The 27,173-nt window shown below is 43.4% G+C and overlaps 1 protein-coding gene across 1 annotated transcript in view; it reads right to left on the bottom strand.

The window, feature by feature from the left end:
• Positions 1-8,822: 8,822 nt before the first annotated feature.
• The window catches only part of KBTBD12 (kelch repeat and BTB domain containing 12), a 106,089-nt gene continuing 87,738 nt past the window's right edge, over positions 8,823-27,173 (bottom strand). Inside the window, exon 6 of the mRNA XM_075321511.1 lies at positions 8,823-11,214. Within this exon, the coding sequence (XP_075177626.1) occupies positions 11,045-11,214 (170 nt within the window). The 3' untranslated portion in view covers positions 8,823-11,044. The remainder of the gene's footprint in view (positions 11,215-27,173) is intronic.

The following is a 27,173-nucleotide window of genomic DNA, read 5'->3' on the forward strand; positions in this document are numbered from 1 at the left end:
TCTCATAGAACTAGAAGAGTTGTCCAAGGAAAAGCAATGTATGCAAGACGAGTCAGGAATCTAACAAAACTGGAAGACGTGCCAGGAATCTCACAGAACTAGAAGACGTCTCCAAGGAAGAGCAATACATGCAAGACTAGCAAGGAATCTTACAGAACTGGAAGAAGAGCCAGGAATCTCACAGAACTGGAAGATGTCTCCAAGGAAGAGTAGAGTATGCAAGACGAGCCAGGAATCCCATAGAATTGGCAGACAAGCCAGGAATCTCACAGAACTGGAAGAAGCCTCCAAGGAAGAATGCATGAAAATCCCTCATACAAGAATTGAAAGACTCTTGGCTGCTACAAAAAGCATTTACAAGCTGTAATACTTGCCAAAGGGGGTGCTAGTACGTACTAGCCATAAAGGGTACTCAAACTTTTGCATTGGCCCATTTTCAAAGGAAATATGTCATCTCTAACTTTATGCCTTTTAGCGATCATTTCATCTTCAATTTGCTTAACTGTTCACAATAACAGCAATTTTGGCCAGGGGTGCCAAAACTTTTGCATGCAACTGTATATCGAGCCTCAAAAACATCAGCTGCCGCATAACAACTTGTCACATAGGTATATACAATCCACAGTCCTGCAGGGCACACAGAACAACGGGAGCAAACAGGAATCACAGGATCTGCTGAGAAGATGGCAACAGGCGTGAGTTGTAGCCCACAGGGAAGCAGAGGAGTCACCGCAGGGAGGAACCAATGTAGCCGAGCTTCAATGGCAGGACTGGACCAGTGTTGCAGCAGAGTCAAGTCAGATACAGCAGAGCTGAGTTTGCCACACTAATATGTTTTCATCCCCCTGATATTGGATCAATTGTCCTATATTTAATGTTCTAATAAATACTGAATGGAGGAAAGAAATGAACATGGACTATTGCAGAGACACCTTACAGCCACTAGGTGGCAGCAAAGCCTCACATTGTATTCACTGATCAGGATTTCAGAAAACTTTTGGTGAATTTTGTGTAAACTCAAAATATCTTTTCCTGCCATGAACTGATCAGGCGATAATGAGACTACGTATAGCGAGTGCAAGATTAGCTGTGTTTTTTTTACCAGTAATATTTTTATGGGTTGTGAATGGGTTAACTATAATATCACTGGTGGGTTAGAGAGTTGATATTATTTGTGGTGAAATAAAGGGTTAACTTACACATATCACTTATTTTATTTAAATAGCTGTATACTTCAGGACTTTATTTTTTAGGGTTTTTATTTCTAGGATATAAATCTCCGAATCCTTGTTTCACACAGACACAGATTAATGATTAAACCCTGCAGCCACCACTAGGGGGAGCTCTGTGTACATGGATTTATGCAGCTCCCACGAAACTCGCTGTATAAAATATCTACAGTGTTTCCTCGAAAATAAGACAGGGTCTTATATTATTTTTTGCTCTTGGCTTATTTTCAGGGGAGGTCTTATATTTTCCCATGAAGAACAATCCACATTTATTCTTGAACAAAAAAAATCAAGATTTATTCCGATTTCATCCTGTCATCACATTCTGGAACATCAACATTTTGTGTTACTCCTATTACTGGCTCAGATGCATATTTTCTTATCTGATCCGCTATTCTCATGGTCCAGTCCTATAGTGGTGGGTACAGACCATATTTACAAAGGGTTAAATTACCTGCTTAAATGTAATATTCTCTATCTACTGCTAGATTTACCCCCCAAAAGAAAGCAGACACCCCCTAAAAGAGTCGCACTTCCCAGACCCCAAACAATTAGAGTTGGCAAGTGAATGGGCTCTCACATAAAAATCTGCGTCGCTGTCAGGTTCCCCTGTGTTCTACAGCGGTTGGCTCCCCCTGGTGACTGGAAGCAGTACCACTCACGCAGAGTGATACTAGTACCCGGTCTGTGTGTGAGAGAGCTGCAGGGACCTGACAACGACACAGATCTCTGTGTGAGAGCCCATCCACCATCTGCACCTGCCAACTGTTTGGGGTCAGGTGCTATTTTTTTGGGGGGATGGTTGGGATGTGCCTGCTTTCTTTTGGGGGTGTCTGCTTTATTTTGGAGATGTCTGCTTTCTTAGATGAAGAGTCCTGCTGTGTTCTTTAACTTTTATTTAGCTGCTTGGACACTTCCAGGGCTTCTTTTTGGAGTAGGGCTTATATTTTAATTATGCTCAAAAACAAGTCCCCAAAATCCTACTAGGGCTTTTTTCGGGGTAGGTCTTATTTCCAGGGAAACAGTATCAATTTATCTATCATCTATCCATCCATCTATCCATCCACCCATCCATTATCCATCCATCTATCCATCCACCCATTATCCATCCATCCACTTATCTATCCATCCATCTATCTATCATCTATCCGTCCATCTATCTATCTATCCCTCTATCTATCTATCTACAGTGCCTACAAGTAGTATTCAACCCCCTGCAGATTTAGCAGGTTTGATAAGATGCAAATAAGTTAGAGCCTGCAAACTTCAAACAAGAGCAGGATTTATTAACAGATGCATAAATCTTACAAACCAACAAGTTATGTTGCTCAGTTAAATTTTAATAAATTTTCAACATAAAAGTGTGGGTCAATTATTATTCAACCCCTAGATTTAATATTTTGTGGAATAACCCTTGTTTGCAATTACAGTTAATAATCGTCTTTTATAAGACCTGATCAGGCCGGCACAGGTCTCTGGAGTTATCTTGGTCCACTCCTCCATGCAGATCTTCTCCAAGTTATCTAGGTTCTTTGGGTGTCTCATGTGGACTTTAATCTTGAGCTCCTTCCACAAGTTTTCAATTGGGTTAAGGTCAGGAGACTGACTTGGCCACTGCAAGACCTTGATTTTTTCCCTCTTGAACCAGGCCTTGGTTTTCTTGGCTGTGTGCTTTGGGTCGTTGTCTTGTTGGAAGATGAAATGACGACCCATCTTAAGATCCTTGATGGAGGAGCGGAGGTACTTAGCCAAAATCTCCAGGTAGGCCGTGCTATCCATCTTCCCATGGATGCGGACCAGATGGCCAGGCCCCTTGGCTGAAAAACAGCCCCACAGCATGATGCTGCCACCACCATGCTTGACTGTAGGGATGGTATTCTTGGGGTCGTATGCAGTGCCATCCAGTCTCCAAACGTCACGTGTGTGGTTGGCACCAAAGATCTCGACCTTGGTCTCATCAGACCAGAGAACCTTGAACCAGTCTGTCTCAGAGTCCTCCAAGTGATCATGAGCAAACTGTAGACGAGCCTTGACATGACGCTTTGAAAGTAAAGGTACCTTAGGGGCTCGTCTGGAACGTAGACCATTGCGGTGGAGTACGTTACTTATGGTATTGACTGAAACCAATGTCCCCACTGCCATGAGATCTTCCCGGAGCTCCTTCCTTGTTGTCCTTCGGTTAGCCTTGACTCTTCGGACAAGCCTGGCCTCGGCACGGGTGGAAACTTTCAAAGGCTGTCCAGGCCGTGGAAGGCTAACAGTAGTTCCATAAGCCTTCCACTTCCGGATGATGCTCCCAACAGTGGAGACAGGTAGGCCCAACTCCTTGGAAAGGGTTTTGTACCCCTTGCCAGCCTTGTAACCCTCCACGATCTTGTCTCTGATGGCCTTGGAATGCTCCTTTGTCTTTCCCATGTTGACCAAGTATGAGTGCTGTTCACAAGTTTGGGGAGGGTCTTAATTAGTCAGAAAAGGCTGGAAAAAGAGATAATTAATCCAAACATGTGAAGCTCATTGTTCTTTGTGCCTGAAATACTTCTTAATACTTTAGGGGAACCAAACAGAATTCTGGTGGTTTGAGGGGTTGAATAATAAATGACCTTCTGAATAAACTTTTCACAATTTAAAAAAAAATAAAAAATAAAAAAAGAAATAACATTCTTTTTTGCTGCATTTCACACTTCCAGGCTGATCTACAGTCCAAATGTCACAATGCCAAGTTAATTCCGAATGTGTAAACCTGCTAAATCTGCAGGGGGCTGAATACTACTTGTAGGCACTGTATCTATCATCTATCCATCAATCTATCTATCTATCTATCCCTCTATCTATCTATCTATCTATCTGTCTTCAGCTGCCACTAGGGGGAGCTCTCTGTATATGGATTTATCCAGCTCTTGATTTTTGCTGTATGAAATATCCATCCTTCTGTCCAGTAAGTGCTGTTCCAGGGTCTGTGTATCCTGATGCGCCTCTATTTATCTCAATGACAGAAGAAAAATTAAGGAACTTCAATATATCAGACCTGACGCCTCACGGACGCTGCACAGTTAGAAAATCATGTCTGCTTTCTTCCAAAAACAGCGCCACCCCTGTCTTTAGGTTGAGTGTAGCATTGCAGCTGATCCTGATTAAATGTCCATTGATTAGAAGGAGCTGAGCTGCAGTACCGTACACAACCTGCGGACAGGGTTGGCGCTATTTCTGGTAGAAGGGGCATCAGATCCAAGCTTATATTTGTCACCTTGATCTTTGCAGATTTTTTTACATTCTTGCTAACTTCTTCTAGACACGACCAGCCGAATTGTCATTAGATTTATTTTCTTGCCGGTAATAATGGCGTCACGTTAGAAGATCGGCCATCATCGCCGCAGTCTCCCACCAGCCTGCATCTGTCTCACTGTTTATGTGAAACAACAGAACCTATATTCTCCTCTCCTAATTACATAGCATCAGCGTATGGAGAGTTCTCAAGAATCAACTGGCAAAACGCTGCTCTAGCGCGCTCCCCGCCAAGAAGATCTGCGGGCTGTCATTATTTCACAGGCCACTTAAAGGGAAATCACTCCTGTAATGTTACCTACATAGATCAGCATTCTCAGAAATGTCAGAAAACACTGATGGAGCAGAATTGGGTTATCTTGTATGTGTCCTATATTTTGCCTACATGTGATACAATGGGAAATCTTTGAATTATCTGTTTGCTGCAGGTAGGTTGGAATCCAGACTACAACACATAATGCTCCATCTGTGCTCTGCTTTTAGCATACCCACAGCCATGTTTGATGATGTAGGGGACTATGCTTGTAGGCAGCAAGGTTCCCATTGAAGTCAACAGACTCTCTTAGTTCTTCCTGGTAGGCAGTCTCAATACTTCCTTTTAATGCGTAGAGACATGCTTGATTGGATCCATCTTTGTCCCATGTAAAACATTCTAGTATTAGTGATTTCTTTGTGAAACATGTCAAACAGAGCAAAGCTGTCATCTTAATGGTCTGAAAGGTAACAAAGTTTCTTTTTAGTAAGAAGTTAAAAAACAAGGAATGGTGGAAAATATTGTTTAATAAGTAAAAGGATTAAACAGAAAGCAATTATCTGCTCCTCAACAGTAAGACAATAACTAGCTATCTGCGTTTCAAAAATGAGAGTGGAAGTAGCTAACTGCTCCTCATCAGTAGGACAGAAACTAGCTTCCTGATTCTCAAAATTGAAAGTGGAAGTAGCTAACTGCTCCTCATCAGTAGGACAGGAACTATTTACCTACTTAGCGGAAGTAACTAACTGCTCCTTATCAGTAGGACAGGAACTAGCTACCTCATTCTCAAAATTGAAAGCAAAAGTAGCTAACTGGTCCTCATCAGTAGGACAGGAACCAGCTATCTGCTTCTCAGCAGTGAAAGAGGAAGTAGCTAACTGCTCCTCATCAGTAGGACAGGAACTAGCTACCTACTTAGCGGAAGTAGCTAACTGCTCTTCATCAGTAGGACAGGAACTAGCTACCTCATTCTCAAAATTGAAAGCAAAAGTAGCTAACTGCTCCTCATCAGTAGGACAGGAACCAGCTATCTGCTTCTCAGCAGTGAAAGAGGAAGTAGCTAACTGCTCCTCATCAGTAGGACAGGAACTATTTACCTACTTAGCGGAAGTAACTAACTGCTCCTTATCAGTAGGACAGGAACTAGCTACCTCATTCTCAAAATTGAAAGCAAAAGTAGCTAACTGCTCCTCATCAGTAGGACAGGAACCAGCTATCTGCTTCTCAGCAGTGAAAGAGGAAGTAGCTAACTGCTCCTCATCAGTAGGACAGGAACTAGCTACCTACTTAGCGGAAGTAGCTAACTGCTCCTCATCAGTAGGACAGGAACTAGCAACCTCATTCTCAAAATTGAAAGCAAAAGTAGCTAACTGCTCCTCATCAGTAGGACAGGAACCAGCTGTTTCTCAGCAGTGAAAGTGGAAGTAGCTAACTGTTCCTCATCAGTAGGACAGGAACTAGCTAGCTAATTAGCGGAAGTAGCTAACTGCTCCTCATCAGTAGGATAGGAACTAGCTACCTCATTCTCAAAATTGAAAGCAAAAGTAGCTAACTGCTCCTCTCAGTAGGATAGGAACTAGCTACCTGCTTCTCAGCAGTGAGAGAGGAAGTAGCTAACTGCTCCTCATCAGTAGGACAGGAACTATCTATCTGCTTCTCAACAATGAGAGAGGAAGTAGCTAACTTCTCCTCAATGGTAAGACTAAGTAATTATCTGCACTTCATCAGGAAGAGAGTAAGTAGCTATTCTCTCCTCCACTGTGAGAGAAGCAGATATTTGCTCTTAAACAATATGAAAGTAAGTATCCTATCCACTGCTGTAAGAGAAAGTAGCTATCTGCTCCACAAAGGTAAGGCAGAAAATAGCAATCCATGCCTCATCAGCAAGATGAAGCATCAATTTTATTCTCAACAATGAGAGAAGTAGCTAAATGTGTCTCAACAGGGACAAAATAAGTAGCAATTTACTCACCAGAAAGAGAGGAAGTAGCTATCTGCTCTTCTACAGTAAGAAAGGAAGTAGCTATCTGTTCCTTAAGTGAGAAAGTAAGATATTTGCTCTTCTGTAGTGTGAAATTAAGTTGTTAATAGTAAGACAAGAAGTAGCAATCCATGATTCATCAGTTAAAGGAGGTAGTTATTTATTTTCTCCTCAACAATGAGAGAAGTAGCTAGCTACGTCTAAACAGTGAAAGAGGAAGTAGCAATCTCCTTATCAGGGTGAGAGTTAGTAGCAATTCACTCCTCATCAGTGAAAGAGAGGGAGTAGCTATCTGTTCCTCACCAGAGAGACAGGAAGTAGCTATCTGCTTATCATTAGAGAAAGGAAGTAGCTATCTGCTCCTCATCAGGGTACAGAAAGTAGCTATCTGCTTCTCATCAGGAAATGAGGAAGTAGCTTTTTGCTCATCAGGGGAAGAGGAAGTAGCTATCTGCTCCTCATCAGGGAGACATGAAGTAGCTATCTGCTCCTCATCAGGGAGACAAAAAGTAGCTATCTGCTCCTCATCAGGGAGACAAAAAGTCGCTATCTGCTCCTCATCAGGGAGACAGGAAGTAGCTACCTGCTCCTCACCAGAGAGACAAGAAGTAGCTATCAGAGAGACAGAAAGTAGCCATCTGCTTCTCATCAGGAAATGAGGAAGTAGCTTTTTGCTCATCAGGGGAAGAGGAAGTAACTATCTGCTCCTCATCAGGGAGACAGGAAGTAGCTATCTGCTCCTCATCAGGGAGACAAAAAGTAGCTATCTGCTCCTCATCAGTAAGACAGGAAGTAGCTACCTGCTCCTCATCAGGGAGACAGAAAGTAGCTATCTGCTTCTCATCAGGAAATGAGGAAGTAGCTTTTTGCTCATCAGGGGAAGAGGAAGTAGCTATCTGCTCCTCATCAGGGTGACAAAAAGTAGCTACCTGCTCCTCATCAGTAAGACAGGAAGTAGATACCTGCTCCTCATCAGAGACAGGAAGTAGCTGCTTCTCATCAGGGAGACAAGAAGTAGCTATCTGCTCCTCATCAGAGAGGCAGGAAGTAGCTATCTGCTCCTCATCAGAGAGACAAGAAGTAGCTATCTGCTCCTCATCAGAGAGACAGGAAGTAGCTATCTGTTTCTCATCAGAATGACAGGAAGCAGTTATCCACTTCTCATGACAGAGAGGAAGTAGCTATCTGCTATTCATCAGGGAGACAGAAATTAGCTATCTGCTCCTCATCAGGGAGCGAGGCAGTGACTGTTTGCGCCTGAACATTAGTAGAGGAAGTAGCTATATTTTCCTAAACAGTGAGAGAGGGATTGGTACAAGTCAGTAAAGCAGGCGGCCCGGGATGTGACCATGAAAGTTAAGCCTCGAATTCTATACAACACGAGCTTGTCTGATATCTGGGCATCAGACAGAGCAGGGGAAACTAAGCAGAAAGGTATATAGATTTGTGGGAAAGAGTCTTAATAACTCCACTTTCTATACGTAGGAGTCCAGTGGGCGGTCCTATGCAGTGATTGACAGCTGCCCTTTAATCTTTCCCAACAAAACCATATAAAACTCTGCTCAGCTCCTGCGCTATATCAGGCACCGAGTGTCCTGACAGGTTCCCTTTAATGAGCTGAGTTTGACATCTGGATGATGTGCGGGAACCTGTCATCTGAATTATCCCGCGATGCATTCTTCGAAAATTCCAGCAGATGTTTCTATTTTACATTAAGTGACCGAACACAATGCTGTAATCACAATGACCACATGATGGAGGCGGCCAGCGCTTCACTGTCACATCTGCGCCAAACCATGAATGAATGCACGATGAGTGATGGACGACCGACGGTTAACCCCTGACGAGCAAATTCCATTGCTTAACACACAGATTGCAGTGACAAATCCCACATTAACAATTTCCATTTCTTCATTGATTGCTCAATTTTCAGTGCCCCCAGGGGTAGAGAAGGAAGATTGTATACTGATGGCTGTGTCTGAATGCATCACAGGAGCTCAGCCACAGGTGCAGCAAATCAAGAGGGGCACAATGGCATCTAAGGGGCTCTAAGACCCCAATGTCACATAAGAAGACCACCAGTATAATACATTTTATTGGTAAATATTTTGCATTGCACCCACAAGTACCGTATTTTTCGCTTTCTAAGACGCACCGGATTATAAGACGCACCCCAAATTTAGACATAAAAAAAAGGTAAAAAAAATAAAAATGAGGTCCGTCTTATACTTCGGTGTTGTCTTACCTGAGAGGGCAGCAGTGGTGGTGAAGCGGGTCACAGGAGGCAGAGGTTGTGCTTGCAGGAGCGGCGGGTCAGTGGTGGCGGCATCCGTGGTGGAAGGTGCGGCAGGGTCCGTTGTGGCAGGCGCGGCGGTGTCCATGGTGGCAGGCGTGGCGGGGTACGTGGTGGCAGGCGCGTCGGGGTTCGTGGTGGCGGCAGCAGCGGGTGAGTAGTGAAGCAGGCCGCTGCGGTGAGTGTCCCAGTGTCCGCGGTCCTGGTTCAAATGATAGCGCCTGGAGCGGCGCATGCGCAGATGGAGGTCTCATCCAAGGGCTCCATCTGCGCACACGCTGACTCCCGGAGAGGCGCGTGCGCAGATGGAGCTCTCATCCAAGAGCTCCATCTCCGCACGCGCCTGCTCCCGGCGCCATCATTTGAAACTGGGACTGTGGACAGACTGGGAAACCTGCTGCACAGCCGCCTGCCCACCCGCACAGAGAGGCAGCCGGCACCCACAGACACCCGGCTGCCGCCCGCACGCAGGCACGGGCACCCGACTGCTGCTCGCACGCACAGGTACCCGGCTGCCACCCGCATGCAGCCACAGGCACCCGGCCGCCCGATCGCCGCACAGACAGGACCCCCAGGTAAAGCTATATTCGGATTTTAAGATGCACCCCTCATTTTCCTCCAAAATTTTTGGGAGTAAAAGTACGTCTTATAATCCGAAAAATACGGTAATCGAAAAATCACTATTACTAAGGATTCTGCTAATTTATATAATGCTTGCCAGGTGTAGCAAGCATGGCACATTCAGACCTATGTACGTCTGAAGCACAACAAAAAACACTAGAAAAGGGGGACACCGGGGACACAAAAACAATGGGAGGCCCTGGAACTAGTAAGAGGGGTTGGTGGGCACCTCCTAACCTCACCTGCAGCTGTCCCTCCTCTCCTCACCAGTCTTTATACAGTCTCCACAACTGTCGCCAAGCAGGAAACTGGGACCCTCGGAAGACCCTGTAGTAACCCTGACTAGTGAGGGGCAGGTGGGGTTCACTAGACCTCACCGCTGCACTAACAACACACCAGGGAAGAAAAGACAAACGGGGCAAAATAACAACCAAAAGGATATTGCCTGAGCACAGGAACAAGACTTGCAGAACCTTCCTCAAAGGCAGCCAGGACACAAATGAAGTAGCTATCTGCTCCTCATTAGAGAGACAGGAAGTAGCTATCTGCTCCTCATCAGAGAGACAGGAAGTAGCTATCTGCTCCTCATCAGAGAGACAGGAAGTAGCTATCTTCTCCTCATCAGAGATACAGGAAGTAGTTATCCACTGCTCTTCAGGTAGAGGAAGTAGCTATCTGCTATTCATCAGTGAGACAGGAATTAACTATCTACTCCTCATCAGGTAGTGAGGCAGTAGCTATCTGCTCTTTATCAGTGAGAAAGTAGCTATCTGCTTCTCTGCAGCCTGAGAGGAAGTAGCCACCTATACCTCATCAGGGTGAGTAGCAGTGACTGAATGCTTCTGAATATTAATACATTCTCCACAACTGTCGCCGAGCAGGAATCTGGGATCCTCGAAAAACCCTGTATCAACCCTGACTAGTGAGGGGCAGGTGGGGTTCACTAGACCTCACCGCTGCACTAGCAACACAGCAGGGAAGTAAAGACAAACAGGGGGAAAAATAACAATCAAAATGATAAAGCCTGAGCACAGAAACTTGTCAGCAGAACCTTCCTCAAAGGCGGCCAGGACACAAATAACTTTGTATCTTCAGCAGTGAATGCTGGGATACACCACTATTTAAAGCTGAAGGGCATGACTACTTAGTAAGTGCAGCTAATCACTCAGCAAGGAACTGCTTTGGAAAAGCTGCAATAGCAAAACTGGCACTTAACCACTTCAGTGCCAAGAGACATGAAACCCATTTAAATGAAGAGAGCCAGATGAGAGGCTCCAGTACGAAGACTGTCACTGGTCACAACATGCAGGGAGATGATCGTGACAGTGTCACCAAAACCCTAAGAAAAGCAATTGTCCGGAGATAATGGATCTTTGTATGACTGGTCACCTCCCTAGTAAGTCCCGCGGAGGTGGGATTAGGTCTCGGGGGTTCAGTCTTGCAACCAGGCAGATATCGTAGGAATCGTGCATGGGGGCGTGGGTGCACACTGTGTTCCACTGGTTCTCCCATGGGTTAAGCTCCAGAATTTCCTTTGTGATGACCTCATGTCGATCTGTAATATAAAAAATGGGGGGAGGGGGACATGAATATTTGACATTACAAATATAAAGTTTCTGGTTTCTGACAGTAAATATTGTGAGACCCTCCTTCCTGGAGACATTTCTGCAATGCTGTCAATCATCTCCAGGCCCCTGTGCACTTTCTCTACAGACGTATGCAGGTATCCAGCAACAGAAAGCAGTAGATTGGGAGCTTACCTAATCAATGGGGTATACAGTTAGGACCACACTTTTTTGGTCTGTGCCTTAAGAGATCTTTAAATCCATTGATGCTAATAAGAGTATTCTCAAAATCAATGGGAAGGGGGGGGGGGTCTTAAATGGAATCTGTAACCAGGTTTTTGCCACCTAATCTGAGAGCAGCATAATGTAGGGACAGAGATCCTGATAGAGATCCTGATTTCAGTGCTGTGTCACTTACTGGGCTGATTAGTGTAGCTTTTGATAAAATCATTGTTTTATCAGCAGGAGATTATCATTAAGGGAGGTTTAAGTCCATTAATACTAAGAAAAGTATTTTCAAAATCAATAAGGCGGGAATCTGTCACCAGATTTTTGCCACCTAATCTGAGAGTAGCATATTGTAGGGGCAGAGTCCCTGATTCCAGCGATGTGTCACTTACTGACCTGCTTAGTGTTGTTTTGATAAAATCACTGTTTTATCAGGAGGAGATTATTATTAAGGAAGGTTTAAATCCATTAATATTAATAAGAGTGTTCTCAAAATCAATGGGAAGGGGGGGGGGGTCTTAAAGGGAATCTGTAACCAGGTTTTGCCACCTAATCTGAGAGCAACATAATGCAGGGACAGAGATCCTGATTTCAGTTCTGTGTCACTTACTGGGCTGCTTAGTGTAGTTTTGATAAAATCACTGTTTTATCACCAGGAGATTATAATTAAGGGAGGTTTAAATCCGTTAATACTAACAAAAGTATTCTCAAAATCAATAAGGCTGGAATCTGTCACCAGGTTTTTGCTACCTAATCTGAGAGTAGCATAATGTAGGGGGAAGAGACCCTGATTCCAGCGATGTGTCACTTACTGACCTGCTTAGTGTCGTTTTGATAAAATCACTGTTTTATCAGCAGGAGATTATTATTAAGGGAGGTTTAAATCCATTAATACTAATATGAGTATTCTCAAAATCAATAGGGGGTCTTAAAGGGAATCTGTCACCAGGTTTCTGCCACCTAATCTGAGAGTAGCATAATGTAGGGGCAGAGATCCTGATTCCAGCAGTGTCACTTACTGGGCTACTTAGTGTGGTTGTGATAAAATCATTGTTTTATCAGCAGGAGATTATCATTAAGGGAGGTTTCAATCAATTAGTACTAATCAATCAATGGGGGGGGGGAGTCTTGAAGGGAATTTGTCACCAGGTTTTTGGCACCTAATCTGAGAGTAGCATAATGTAGGGGCAGAGATCCTGATTCCAGCAGTGTGTAATTTACTGGACTGCTTAGTGTAGTTTTGATAAAATAACTATTTTATCAGCAGGAGAATTATCATTAAGGGAGGTTTAAATCCATTAATACTACTAAGAGTAATCTAAAATAAATAGCGGGATCTTAAAGGGAATCTGTCACCAGGTTTCTGCCACCTAATCTGAAAGCAACACAATGTAGGGGCACAGATCCTGATTCCAGCAATGTGTCACTTACTGGGCTGCTTAGTGTGGTTTTGATAAAATCACAGTTTAATCAGCAGGAGATTATCCTTACAGGAGTACCAGGTAGTCCAGCATATCCATGAGCTCTGTTTAACTGCTAGATCTGCAGCAGAGAAAACATTGATTGTATAAAAATGACAGCAAACAGCTCAATAAGTGACACATCGCTGGAATCAGGGTCTCTCTCTACATTATGCTGCTCTCAGATGAGGAAGCAACAACCTGGTGACTGAGTCCCTTTAAAGGTCCCAGCTGTAGCAATCACTAGGATATGGCAGCATTTCTTAAGATGGTAATGTCTCCTTAAGATTCTATTCACAACAATAGAATTTGTTTTAAAGAAAAATTTAAACAGGGTCCTTTATAAAAAGTAAGTGACCCCTTTAGGTATTAACAAGAGCAGGAAGTTCTGTACTACAAGCATCTAAAATAGTTACAATGTATCCAGAGACTAAATCGAACTTTACACCTCCTGGGTCTTAAACAGTTACATTATTATTAATATATATATATACACATAATTACAGCAGTAATAATAAACCCTTCTCTGTAGCTTCCGTTGGCAGTGAGCGGAGATTCTCCTCTGTGTAGGCAGATGTGCACAGACATCCAGACAGGTGCACTTATTAAGCTTGTTAAAAATAAAAGCAAAAAAATAAATCTTAATTGCGCTAAGATTAGAATATTCAGTCCTCAATTTATATCAACTTTCATCTCCAAATTACAGGTTTCTATCACTGCTTTATACAAAGCAAGCGTGTGTGCAAAACTACATCACCCACAATACTGAGCGGCTGCTACCGGAGATGAAAGGGTCATTCATCCTAGAAGCAATCCTACACCAGAATCCAGATATTATACAAGTTATATTCCTGTACATAGGGGGCAGTATTATAGTAGTTATATTCTTGTACATAGTGGGCAGTATTACAGTAGTTATATTCTTGTACATAGGGGCAGTATTATAGTAGTTATATTCTTGTACATAGTGGGCAGTATTACAGTAGTTATATTCTTGTACATAGGGGCAGTATTACAGTAGTTATATTCTTGTACATAGGGGCAGTATTACAGTAGTTATATTCTTGTACATAGGGGCAGTATTACAGTAGTTATATTCTTGTACATAGGGGCAGTATTACAGTAGTTATATTCTTGTACATAGGGCCAGTATTACAGTAGTTATATTCTTGTACATAGGGGCAGTATTACAGTAGTTATATTCTTGTACATAGGGGCAGTATTATAGTAGTTATATTCTTGTACATAGGGGCAGTATTATAGTAGTTATATTCTTGTACATAGGGGCAGTATTACAGTAGTTATATTCTTGTACATAGGGGCAGTATTACAGTAGTTATATTCTTGTACATAGGGGCAGTATTACAGTAGTTATATTCTTGTACATAGGAGCAGTATTACAGTAGTTATATTCTTGTACATAGGGTGCAGTATTATAGTAGTTATATTCTTGTACATAGGGGCAGTATTATAGTAGTTATATTCTTGTACATAGGGGCAGTATTACAGTAGTTATATTCTTGTACATAGGGGCAGTATTATAGTAGTTATATTCTTGTACATAGGAGCAGTATTATAGTAGTTATATTCTTGTACATAGGGGCAGTATTACAGTAGTTATATTCTTGTACATAGGGGCAGTATTATAGTAGTTATATTCTTGTACATAGGGGCAGTATTATAGTAGTTATATTCTTGTACATAGGGGCAGTATTACAGTAGTTATATTCTTGTACATAGGGGCAGTATTATAGTAGTTATATTCTTGTACATAGGAGCAGTATTACAGTAGTTATATTCTTGTACATAGGGGCAGTATTACAGTAGTTATATTCTTGTACATAGGGGCAGTATTATAGTAGTTATATTCTTGTACATAGGGGGCAGTATTATAGTAGTTATATTCTTGTACATAGGGGCAGTATTACAGTAGTTATATTCTTGTACATAGGGGCAGTATTACAGTAGTTATATTCTTGTACATAGGGGCAGTATTATAGTAGTTATATTCTTGTACATAGGGGCAGTATTATAGTAGTTATATTCTTGTACATAGGGGCAGTATTACAGTAGTTATATTCTTGTACATAGGGGCAGTATTACAGTAGTTATATTCTTGTACATAGGGGCAGTATTATAGTAGTTATATTCTTGTACATAGGAGCAGTATTACAGTAGTTATATTCTTGTACATAGGGGCAGTATTACAGTAGTTATATTCTTGTACATAGGGGCAGTATTATAGTAGTTATATTCTTGTACATAGGGGGCAGTATTACAGTAGTTATATTCTTGTACATAGGGGCAGTATTACAGTAGTTATATTCTTGTACATAGGGGCAGTATTATAGTAGTTATATTCTTGTACATAGGAGCAGTATTACAGTAGTTATATTCTTGTACATAGGGGCAGTATTACAGTAGTTATATTCTTGTACATAGGGGCAGTATTATAGTAGTTATATTCTTGTACATAGGGGGCAGTATTATAGTAGTTATATTCTTGTACATAGGGGCAGTATTACAGTAGTTATATTCTTGTACATAGTGGCAGTATTATAGTAGTTATATTCTTGTACATAGGGGGCAGTATTATAGTAGTTATATTCCTGTACATAGGGGGCAGTATTATAGTAGTTATATTCTTGTACATAGGGCAGTATTATAGTAGTTACATTCTTGTACATAGGGGCAGTATTATAGTAGTTATATTCTTGTACATAGGGGGGCAGTATTATAGTAGTTATATTCTTGTACATAGGGGGCAGTATTATAGTAGTTACATTCTTGTACATAGGGGGCAGTATTATATTAGTTATATTCTTGTACATAGGGAGCAGTATTATAGTAGTTATAGTCTTGCACATAGGGGGCAGTATTATAGTAGTTATATTCTTGCACATAGGGGGCAGTATTATAGTAGTTATATTCCTGTACATAGGGGCAGTATTATAGTAGTTATATTCTTGTACATAGGGGCAGTATTATAGTAGTTATATTCTTGTACATAGGGGGCAGTATTATAGTAGTTATATTCTTGTACATAGGGGCAGTATTATAGTAATATTCTTGTACATAGTGGGCAGTATTATAGTAGTTATATTCTTGTACATAGTGGGCAGTATTACAGTAGTTATATTCTTGTACATAGGGGCAGTATTACAGTAGTTATATTCTTGTACATAGGGGCAGTATTACAGTAGTTATATTCTTGTACATAGGGGCAGTATTATAGTAGTTATATTCCTGTACATAGGGGGCAGTATTATAGTAGTTATATTCTTGTACATAGGGCAGTATTATAGTAGTTACATTCTTGTACATAGGGGCAGTATTATAGTAGTTATATTCTTGTACATAGGGGGCAGTATTATAGTAGTTATATTCTTGTACATAGGGGGCAGTATTATAGTAGTTACATTCTTGTACATAGGGGGCAGTGATATAGTAGTTATATTCTTGTACATAGGGAGCAGTATTATAGTAGTTATAGTCTTGCACATAGGGGGCAGTATTATAGTAGTTATATTCTTGTACATAGGGGCAGTATTATAGTAGTTATATTCTTGTACATAGGGGGCTGTATTATAGTAGTTATATTCTTGTACATAGGGGCAGTATTATAGTAGTTATATTCTTGTACATAATGGGGCAGTATTATAGTAGTTATATTCTTGCACATAGGGGGCAGTATTATAGTAGTTATATTCTTGTACATAGGGGCAGTATTATAGTAGTTATATTCTTGTACATAGGGGGCTGTATTATAGTAGTTATATTCTTGTACATAGGGGCAGTATTATAGTAGTTATATTCTTGTACATAATGGGGCAGTATTATAGTAGTTATATTCTTGTACATAGGGGCAGTATTATAGTAGTTATATTCTTGTACATAGGGGGCAGTATTATAGTAGTTATATTCCTGTACATAGGGGGCAGTATTATAGTAGTTATATTCTTGTACATAGGGCAGTATTATAGTAGTTACATTCTTGTACATAGGGGCAGTATTATAGTAGTTATATTCTTGTACATAGGGGGCAGTATTATAGTAGTTATATTCTTGTACATAGGGGGCAGTATTATAGTAGTTACATTCTTGTACATAGGGGGCAGTATTATAGTAGTTATATTCTTGTACATAGGGAGCAGTATTATAGTAGTTATAGTCTTGCACATAGGGGGCAGTATTATAGTAGTTATATTCTTGTACATAGGGGCAGTATTATAGTAGTTATATTCTTGTACATAGGGGGCAGTATTATAGTAGTTATATTCTTGTACATAGGGGCAGTATTATAGTAGTTATATTCTTGTACATAATGGGGCAGTATTATAGTAGTTATATTCTTGTACATAGGGGCAGTATTATAGTAGTTATATTCTTGTACATAGGGGGCAGTATTATAGTAGTTATATTCCTGTACATAGGGGGCAGTATTATAGTAGTTATATTCTTGTACATAGGGGGCAGTATTATAGTAGTTATATTCTTGTACATAGGGGGCAGTATTATAGTAGTTATATTCTTGTACATAGGGGCAGTATTATAGTAGTTATATTCTTGTACATAATGGGGCAGTATTATAGTAGTTATATTCCTGTACATAGGGGGCAGTATTACAGTAGTTATATTCTTGTACATAGAGGCAGTATTATAGTAGTTATATTCTTGTACATAGGGGCAGTATTATAGCAGTTATATTCCTGTACATAGGAGGCAGTATTTGTGAGTGCCGGGGAGGACTGGTAGGCCCAGGAGGTGGATCAACCGGACCGAGCACCCCACCTGGAGGGCAGGGTACACGGTAGCTGGAGCACTAGCGTGGCAGGAACAGGAAGAACCAGGTCACCAGGGTCATGGAGTCCCATAGGACAGTACAGGAACAGGTGCAGGTATCAGGAAGCAAAGACAGGACCAGGTCACTAGGATCACAGCGTACTTTAAGGCAGTAATATAGGAAACAGGAACAAAAGGACCTGAGCACCTAGCTCACAAGACAAAGCAAACAAACACAAGCGATGATCAGGCCCCGCCCACATGGAAAGGCCAGGCTTATATACCCAGCACAGCCTCAGGTCATTTCCTGTTGCAGCAGTGCTGGGCCTATAAGATCAGGTGAGTGGGCGTGGCCCGGTCCTATACAGAGGCATCAGTCAGAGTCAGACTCCTGAGACCTGGAACAGGACTCTGGGGAGCAAGAGCGGGAATGGCAGGCGTGACCGGTGGACGCATGGACTGGACCAGTGAGGAAGGAGCGGTGGTGCGCTGGCGAGGCTGGATCAGTGGGTACAGAGTGGTGTGGTGATGCAGGGACTGGCTCAGTGAGCAAGGAGCGGTGGTGAGATGGTGAGACCGGCTCAGTAGGTAAGGAGCGCTGCTGGGACACCGGGAGCGTGACATTACCCCCCCTCGAAGCCCCCCCTCCGAGCAAAGGACCCCCGGGGCACCCTGGACCGAGCCCCCGGACCGTAACCCAGCGCAAAGGCAAGGAGGGACTGCTGACCCCATGCACCCTTCTGGACCGCAACACGCTTAACCGAAGATTTTCAAGCAGTGGCAACGGAAGCAACGGAAAGGGAAGGACAGTCAGAAGCAGGACTGGAATCATGGACGACCGGATCGGGCGTCTCGGACCGGGTACAGGACAGCGTCTCATCCTCAGTAGCTGGTGGACTCAAAGTCTCAACTCCAGAAGGTGGTGGAATCAAAGTCTGATGCCTGGGGCGGTGGAACGTCGCTGGATAGCGTCGTCTCTTCTTCAGGATCCTGCAGCTTGACTGAGTCAAGTGCCAGGGGCTGAGCAACAGGCTGCAAGCAGGTTTCGTGGCACAAGGGACTCCAGCGGGTAATCGTGCCAGAGTGCCAACTAATAAAAGGGTCATGGAGTTTCAGCCAGGGCAGGCCCAACAGGAGCCATCCTCGGAATCACATAGAAGGCGATGGTCTCTGTATGCGAAGTGCCAACCTGGAGGTTCACGGGCTCGGTGGTATACCGGACAGGCTCGTAGAGCGGTTTGCCGTCTACGGAGGCGAACCAGAGGGGCTTCTTCAGCGGAGTGACAGGGATCTGGTATTTGTCTACCGTGGCCTGGTGGATAAAGTTGCATGCTGCCCCGGAATCGATGTGGGCCTCTGCCAAAAACCGGGTCCCCTCTGTCGTCACCTGAACCGTCTATTTCACTGGGACTGAAGGGATTCCGGTGGCAAGGGTGGCGGTTCCCACCATCCCTTGGGCCTGGGGTCTACCAGGTTTCTCAGGGCATGTTCGAAGCAAATGTGACCCGTCTCCACAATAGAAGCACAGGCCTCGGGCGAGCCGTTCTGCACGGCGTTGCTTGGCTTGGGTCAGACGGTCCACTTGCATGAGTTCTGGTGACGATTCGCGGAAAGGCAGGGACGAGGGTGCGGTAGGTTTCTGCGGGGGCAAGACGTGGTCGCTTCTCCCTGACTACCTCCTGGGCACACTCCGGAAAACGGAGGTCAATCCGGGTGGCCAGGGAAATCAAAGCGTCCAAGGTGCGTGGAACGTCACGGCCGGCGAGTTCGTCTTTAATACGACCAGAGAGACCCTCCCAAAATGCCGCCGTCAAGGTCTCATTGTTCCAGCCCAGCTCCGAAGCGAGCGTGCGGAACTGTATGGCATACTGGCCGACTGTTTGTGTCCCTTGGCGTAGCCGGAGGAGCGTAGAGGTCACTGCGGTAGTTCGTCCGGGTTCGTCGAAGGTGCCTCTGAAGGCTCGCGGGAACTCCTGGATGTCGGTGATCATCGGGTACTCATTTTCCCACAGGGGGTTAATCCAGCTCTGGGCTTCGCCTTCCAGGTGTGACATCAGGAACTTGGCCTGGTCTGAGGCAAACAAGTGCGGGAGCAACTGGAAGTGCAGGGAGCACTGGTTCAGGAAGCCTCGGCAGGACTTGGGATCCCCTGCGTAGCGAGGCGGAGCAGCGAGGCGAAGTTGCGAGACTGTGGAGACAACTGGTTCGGACCTGGAGACTGGTTGCTATGTGGACTGAGACGAGGCGGCGGTCTGCAGTGCATATAACCGATGGTCCATGGACGCCAGGAACTTCAGCATCTGGTTCAGGGTTTCGCGCTGTTGCGCCAGTTCCTGGCGCAGCTCAGCCAGCTCTGATTTCTGTGCTTAAGCGGAATCCGTGGCCTGATCATACTGTGAGGGCCGGGGAGGACTGGTAGGCCCAGGAGGTGGATCCACTGGACCGAGCACCCCACCTGGAGGACAGGGTACACGGTAGCTGGAGCACTAGCGTGGCAGGAAGGAGAAGAACCAGGTCACCAGGGTCATGGAGTCCCATAGGACAGTACAGGAACAGGTGCAGGTATCAGGAAGCAAAGACAGGACCAGGTCACTAGGGTCACAGCGTACTTTAAGGCAGTAATATAGGAAACAGGAACAAAAGGACCTGAGCACCTAGCTCACAAGACAAAGCAAAGAAACACAAGCGATGATCAGGCCCCGCCCACATGGAAAGGCCAGTCTTATATACCCAGCACAGCCTCAGGTCATTTCCTGTTGCAGCAGTGCTGGGCCTATAACACCAGGTGAGCGGGCGCGGCCCGGTCCTATACAGAGGCATCAGTCAGAGTCAGACTCCTGAGACCAGGAACAGGACTCAGGGGAGCAAGAGCGGGAGCGGCAGGCGTGACCGGTGGACGCATGGACTGGACCAGTGAGCAAGGAGCGGTGGTGCGCTGGCGAGGCTGGATCAGTGGGTACAGAGCGGTGGTGCGATGCAGGTGCGCCTGGCTCAGTAGGTACGGAGCAGTGATGCGATACAGGGACCGGCTCAGTGAGCAAGGAGCGGTGGTGCGATGGTGAGACCGGCTCAGTAGGTAAGGAGCGCTGCTGGGACACCGGGAGCGTGACAGTATTATAGTAGTTATATTCTTGTACATAGGAGCAGTATTATAGTAGTTATATTCTTGTACATAAGGGCAGTGTTATAGTAGTTATATTCTTGTACATAAGGGCAGTGTTATAGTAGTTATATTCTTGTACATAAGGGCAGTGTTATAGTAGTTATATTCTTGTACATAAGGGCAGTGTTATAGTAGTTATATTCTTGTACATAAGGGCAGTGTTATAGTAGTTATATTCTTGTACATAAGGGCAGTATTATAGTAGTTATATTCTTGTACATAAGGGCAGTGTTATAGTAGTTATATTCTTGTACATAGGGGCAGTATTATAGTAGTTATATTCTTGTACATAGGGGCAGTATTATAGTAGTTATATTCTTGTACATAGGGGCAGTATTATAGTAGTTATATTCTTGTACATAGGGGGCAGTATTATAGTAGTTATATTCTTGTACATAGGGGCAGTATTATAGTAGTTATATTCTTGTACATAGGGGGCAGTATTATAGTAGTTATATTCTTGTACATAGGGGGCAGTATTATAGTAGTTATATTCTTGTACATAGGAGCAGTATTAGTATAGTAGATATATATATATATATATATATATATATATATATATATATATATATATATATATATATATATATATATAGTAGTATAGTAGCTTTATCTTACCTGTTTTAAAGGGAACCTGTCAGTCTCCTTAGACCCTCCAAGCTAGCAGCATTTACATTTCCATGTCAAAATTCCCTTCCTGACCATCCCTGTATAATGTCATTCTTTAAAATAAAACTTAAAAAAAAGTATTCATTACCTCCATTTTTCTTATCCAAATTAGGCTTGTGACTAGTTACAGGGGCGTTGGTTCCCTCTGACTAGTCCACCCTTTTCCGTGTAGTCCTATGTACTTGTCCCGGATTCAGAGGGTGCACTGCGCATAGTCGGAAGTGCAGAAAGGAAGGGAATCTGGACATACAAATGTAAATGCTGCTGTCCTGGAGGGCATAGAGGACCTGACAGGTTACCGTTAATCCTACCTAATTTCATACATTGTAACAAACTGTGTAACCGGGAATATAACTGTTTAATAGGAAATTGCATAATATTTAATTATACAATAAAAAACTATCAAAGCAATGGACCAATTAAGTCTATGACTATTTTATGGAGTGTTGTGTAAGATTAATAGAAATTTCTCAGCGGTGCCAAAAAGATCTGATATCTATAAATTGCTTTAATTAAAAAAAATCGGCAGTGGTCCAAAACTACAGAGGAATACAGTCATGGCCAAAAGTATTGGCACCCTTGAAGTTGTTACAGAAAATGTAGTACTTCTCCCAGAGAATGATTGCAATTACACGTTTGTTTCCTTTTGTGTGTATTGAGACAACACAAAAAAATGAGAAAAAGGCAAATTGGACATAATTTCACACAAAAATTCGAAAATGGGCCGGACAAAATTGTTGTCCCCCTCAACTTAATATTTGGTTGCACCCTTTGGAATAGATAACTGCAATCAATGGCTTCCAAGTACAGTCCACAAGCTTCTTACTCCTCTCTCCTGGAATTTCGGACTCTTCTTTATAAACTGCTCCAGGTCTCTCATATCTGAAGGCGTCTTCTCTTCTCCAAACTTTAATTTTAAGATCTCTACAAAGGTGTCAATGAGATTTAGATACGGACCCATCGCTGCCACTTCAGATCTCTCAAGTGCTTTGTTTCCATCCATTTCTGGGGGCTTGTTGAAGTGTTTGGGGTCATTATCCTGCTGGGAGACCCATGATCTAGGACACAAACCCAGCTTTCTGACACTGGGCACTACATTTCCACCCAAAATCCTTTAGTAATCTTCAGATTTCTTGATGTTTTGCATACAGTCAAAACCCCCAGTGCCAGAGGCAGCAAAAAACCCAAAACATCTCTGACCTCCACCATGTATGACTGTAGGTCCTGTGTTCTTTTCTTTGTAGGCCTCATTCCGTTTTTGGTAAAGAGTAGAATGATGTGCTTTACCAAAAAGCTCTACCTTGGTCTCATCTGTCCACAAGACACATTCTAAGAAGGATTTAGGTTACTCATGTACACTTTGGCTTTTTTATGTCTCTGTGTAAGCAGTAGGGTCCTCCTGGGTCTCCGCCATAGCATTTCAATTAATTGAAATGTGGACGAATTGTTTGCGCTGACACTATTGCCCCCTGAGCCTGCAGGACAGCTTGAATTTCTTTGGAACTTGATTGGGGCGGCTTATCCACCATCCGGACTATCCTGTGTTGCAACCTTTCACAAATATTTCTCTGCCGTCCATTTCCAGGGAGATTACCTACAGTGACATGGGTTGTAAACGTCTTGATTATTTTGTGCACTGTGGACAAAGGAACATCAAGATCTCTGTAGATGGACTTGTAACTTTGAGAGTGTTGATATTTTTCAACAATCTTAGTACTCAGATCCTCAAACAGTTCTCTTCTGCTTTCTGTTCTCCATACTTAGTCTGACACACAATGCAAAGATTGAGTCAACTTCTCCCCTTTTCATCTGGTTTCAGGTGTGATTTTAATATTGCCCACACCTATTACTTGCCACTGGTGAGCTTGAATGGGCATCATATGCTCGAAACAAAGATTTTTTTACCCACAATTTTGGAAAGGTGCCAACAAATTTATCCAACCGCGTTTGTGTGAAACTATGTCCAATTTGCTTTTTTTCTACGTTTTTCCAATACACCCAAATGAAATAAACATGTGTATGACAAACATGTGTTTGCAATCATTTTCTGGAAAAATTTCAAGGGCGCCAACACTTTTGCAAATGACTGTATAATCATAGTGAATCTAATCCAGTGCATCTCTTTCGTACTTAAAGATCACTTTCACTGTATTTCCCCTTTAAGAAGCAGGGAGCCTTCCCTGGTGGGTGCAGTAATCTGCAATAGAAAGCTATATACAACAAAACATCAACAGTCTTGGACAACAGCTGCTGGATGTTTTCGTGAGATGTCGTCAGCATGAGGCTGGAGGTTAATTAATGCCTATTCCTAGATATAAAACCCCAACAGAGGAGAACGGACGCAAATTCCCACATGTTCAAAATCTTTCGAGAGCCAGAAACTAAAAGAGTAAACATAACAAACACGCGAAGGGCCGATCCTACGAGACTCGCAGATGTGTCCGTGACGTCCGGCCAACACTTGTGTACATATATCCTTAAAGCGATGATCTGGTGTGTAAACCCTCCTCCCCCCTTTTTATTTAGTACCATATTTGAGAACATCTCCCCCTGGAAAATGCAGACTGTTAGATAAGTTTGCTCACTAGTTCTATATAATTGATATATTGCAGTATATAGTCCAAATTATGTTTTCCTATGAAGCTCAGGCACAAGCTGGTCTTCATCAGAGTACTGATAGGGCAGCTATGGGGGTCTTCAGCAAGGACCTGGCTATCATGACAACTCATTGGCACCTTGTGATTGCTTTGCAAGGTTGGGAAGAGCCCATGGATACACTGGAAACTGTGCCATTGCTGTCAGCAGCAATCAGAGCAAGCTCTGGTCACTGCTGTTAGAGGCAGCTGCTGGCTAAATCTAAATAATAAAAGTGACACATGTTAAAGGGGTTGTCCACTACTTGTACATTGATGAGCTATCCTTAGGATAAGTCATCAATGTCTGATCGTCTGGGATCCGACGCCCGGCATCCCCACCGATCAGCTGTTTTCAGTCCCAGCAGCGGTAGCAGGCAGCCGTAAATGCTCAGTTCCAGAGCTGCTCCGTCTTCTACTAGTGGCTGCGACTGGGTACTGCACATCCGCCTCCTATTGATCTGAATAGGAGGCAGATGTACAGTACCTGGCTACTGCCACTATCAGAAGATGGAGCATCTCCAGAACTGAGCTTTTCTGGCTGCCTGCTGCCACCACCAGGACCAAGGACAGCTGATCGGCAAGGGTGTGGGGGGGCCGGCCAGATCGTAAGGATAGGCCATCAATGTAAAAGTAGTGGACAACCCCTTTAAGGAACCTGATGCCAGTTGAATTCTCACTACATCGATCAGATTGGTAAAATAAGACAGCCCCAGAGCTCCCTCTAGTGGTGACTGCAGGCAGGCAAATTTTTATTATGCGATTCTAAACCTTTGAAGAGGGTTTGGAGCTCTGTATCAGATAAATGGTGCTATGATCACAACGTAGATATATTAGGAAACTAATTAGAATTGAATGCTGAACATAAAAGTGACAGGATGAGAAAAGATACAGATTCACTTTAATGTCAGCAATGCAAACAATTTCCGGCGAGACTAAAGTTTTTTCTCTTTTTTTTTATTTACGTCAGTAATTCAGTGTTAAGTAAACAGGCAGAAGAGAAGTCAAACATTCAGTTCAGTGACTTTATACTCGGCACGACTACACGTTTGTTACAGGGCTGTTCCTCCTCTTTCTCTGTAGTTTACACAGCTACGCTCCGGTAGAGTTAGTCATGTTACCGAGCTCTGGGCAGCTATGTCCAAGGCTGGCACAACTTCTTGGGCACAGTATGGGGAACGCATGTTTATGATATTTCCAATATCATGAACATGTAGGGTCTCATGGATCCTCCCCATTCCTAATTTAGGGCTTAGTGGCAGCTGTGGGCTGTTATTAACCCTTTATCACCCCAATTGCCACCGCACCAGGGCAATCGGGAAGAGCTGGGTAAAGTGCTGGGATTGTCGCTTCTAATAGATGCAACAATCCTGGGTGTCAGCAGGCTGTTATTTTTACGATGGGGGCGATCCAATAAGCCTGGGTCTCCCCAGCCTGAAAATACCAACCCCCAGCTGTCAGGCATTATCCTGGCTGGGTATCAAAATTTAGGGGGACCGCATGTCGTTTTTTTTAAATTATTTATTTAAATAATTAAAAGCCGCATGCGGTTCCAGTTATTTTGATGCACAGCCAAGATAAGCGCATGGCTGGGGGTTGCAGCCTGTAGCCATATGCTTTATCTGTGCTGGGTATCATACTATGGGGGACCCTACATCAATTTATTTATTTATTTTTATGCCATGATAGACGCATATAGCATCTGTGATTGGAAATTGTCAGACACGCTGTCACTCAGGGTGGGGGTGCATCTGACTACAACCAATCATAGACACTGGTAGGCGGGGAAAGCAGTGCATATGCCTGAGCCTAATGCGCTGCCCCGGAAGTGAATGGGCTGCTGTGGGAGCAGTGTACTGGAGCCTTGGTAAGTATGAAGCGCTTGCTCCTATCCCCCTATCCCTTCTACCACCATTTTTAATGGCCAGATTCCGGTCCCCATAGACTTACCGTATATGGGGACCGGAATCTGGCCCGGAACCAGATTTTACAAACCACTTAACAAGGACCCGACGGTTATCTGCGAGTCTGCCCATCACTAGTCTTAAGTAAAATACAAAAAATGCTGGATTTAGGTGAGGCTTTGTATTTTCTTCCAGGACATCAGAGGGATAAAAAGAGTTAGGTTTTTCAAAACAAAAATAAAATTATATATATATATGAATCCTAGTTGTTCCCACATGGAGTGGAAGGTGTTACCCTAAGGGGTTAATAAAAGCCCCCTCCGGTTGGAGACTTGGTGATACCTTGATTATAGCAGTTATACAATAAGATACAAAGTATCGAGACTCCCACTCTCATCTAGGATGACGCTTTGTGCGATCCATGCGTTTCATCTTGGTGTCGGACCTTTGATGATCCGTCCGTATATTCAGCCCGGTGTCGGCAGGCATCCTGCCGGAGCCTTTATCTTGCCATGAATTGTGGAGGAATCGCAGGAGCAGGGCATGCCGGGAGGTCCCGAGTTCCCTATTATGTCTTTTGTTTTCTTATCATAACTTATTCTTCGTTTGTTCCTCATCAGGTAAATGCTCTTTATAGAGAGAAACTCATTCAGGAAAAGCGCGGACCGAAAAATGACCTTTATTCAGCGATAGAAAACATAATGAAATCGCCGCCTAATAAACGTCTCCAATAAAGACAAAATAACCGCAGGTACGAAAGTATAAATAACCGCCATCATCTGTGAGGGGAAAGGGCGCAACTGTGACGACAAATACGACCAATGAAACCAATGTACTTCTGAACAGATTACAATACCCCCACGTCATGTATCACCGGCTCCTATAATGTGCTTTTTATTTTATTTAACGAGTGTAGCTCATAATGAACAATATGGAGTCATTTGTATCACCTTTATACTCCAGAGCTGCACTCACTATTCTGCTGCTGCAGTCACTAAATCCATACATTATATTACTGATCCTGTACTGATCCTGAGTTACATCCTGTATTATACTAATACTCCAGAGCTGCACTCACTATTCTGCTGGTGCAGTCACTGTGTACATACA

This window comes from Anomaloglossus baeobatrachus, chromosome 8, assembly GCF_048569485.1.
Source record: "Anomaloglossus baeobatrachus isolate aAnoBae1 chromosome 8, aAnoBae1.hap1, whole genome shotgun sequence".
In the NCBI taxonomy this organism is placed as follows: Eukaryota; Metazoa; Chordata; class Amphibia; order Anura; family Aromobatidae; genus Anomaloglossus; species Anomaloglossus baeobatrachus.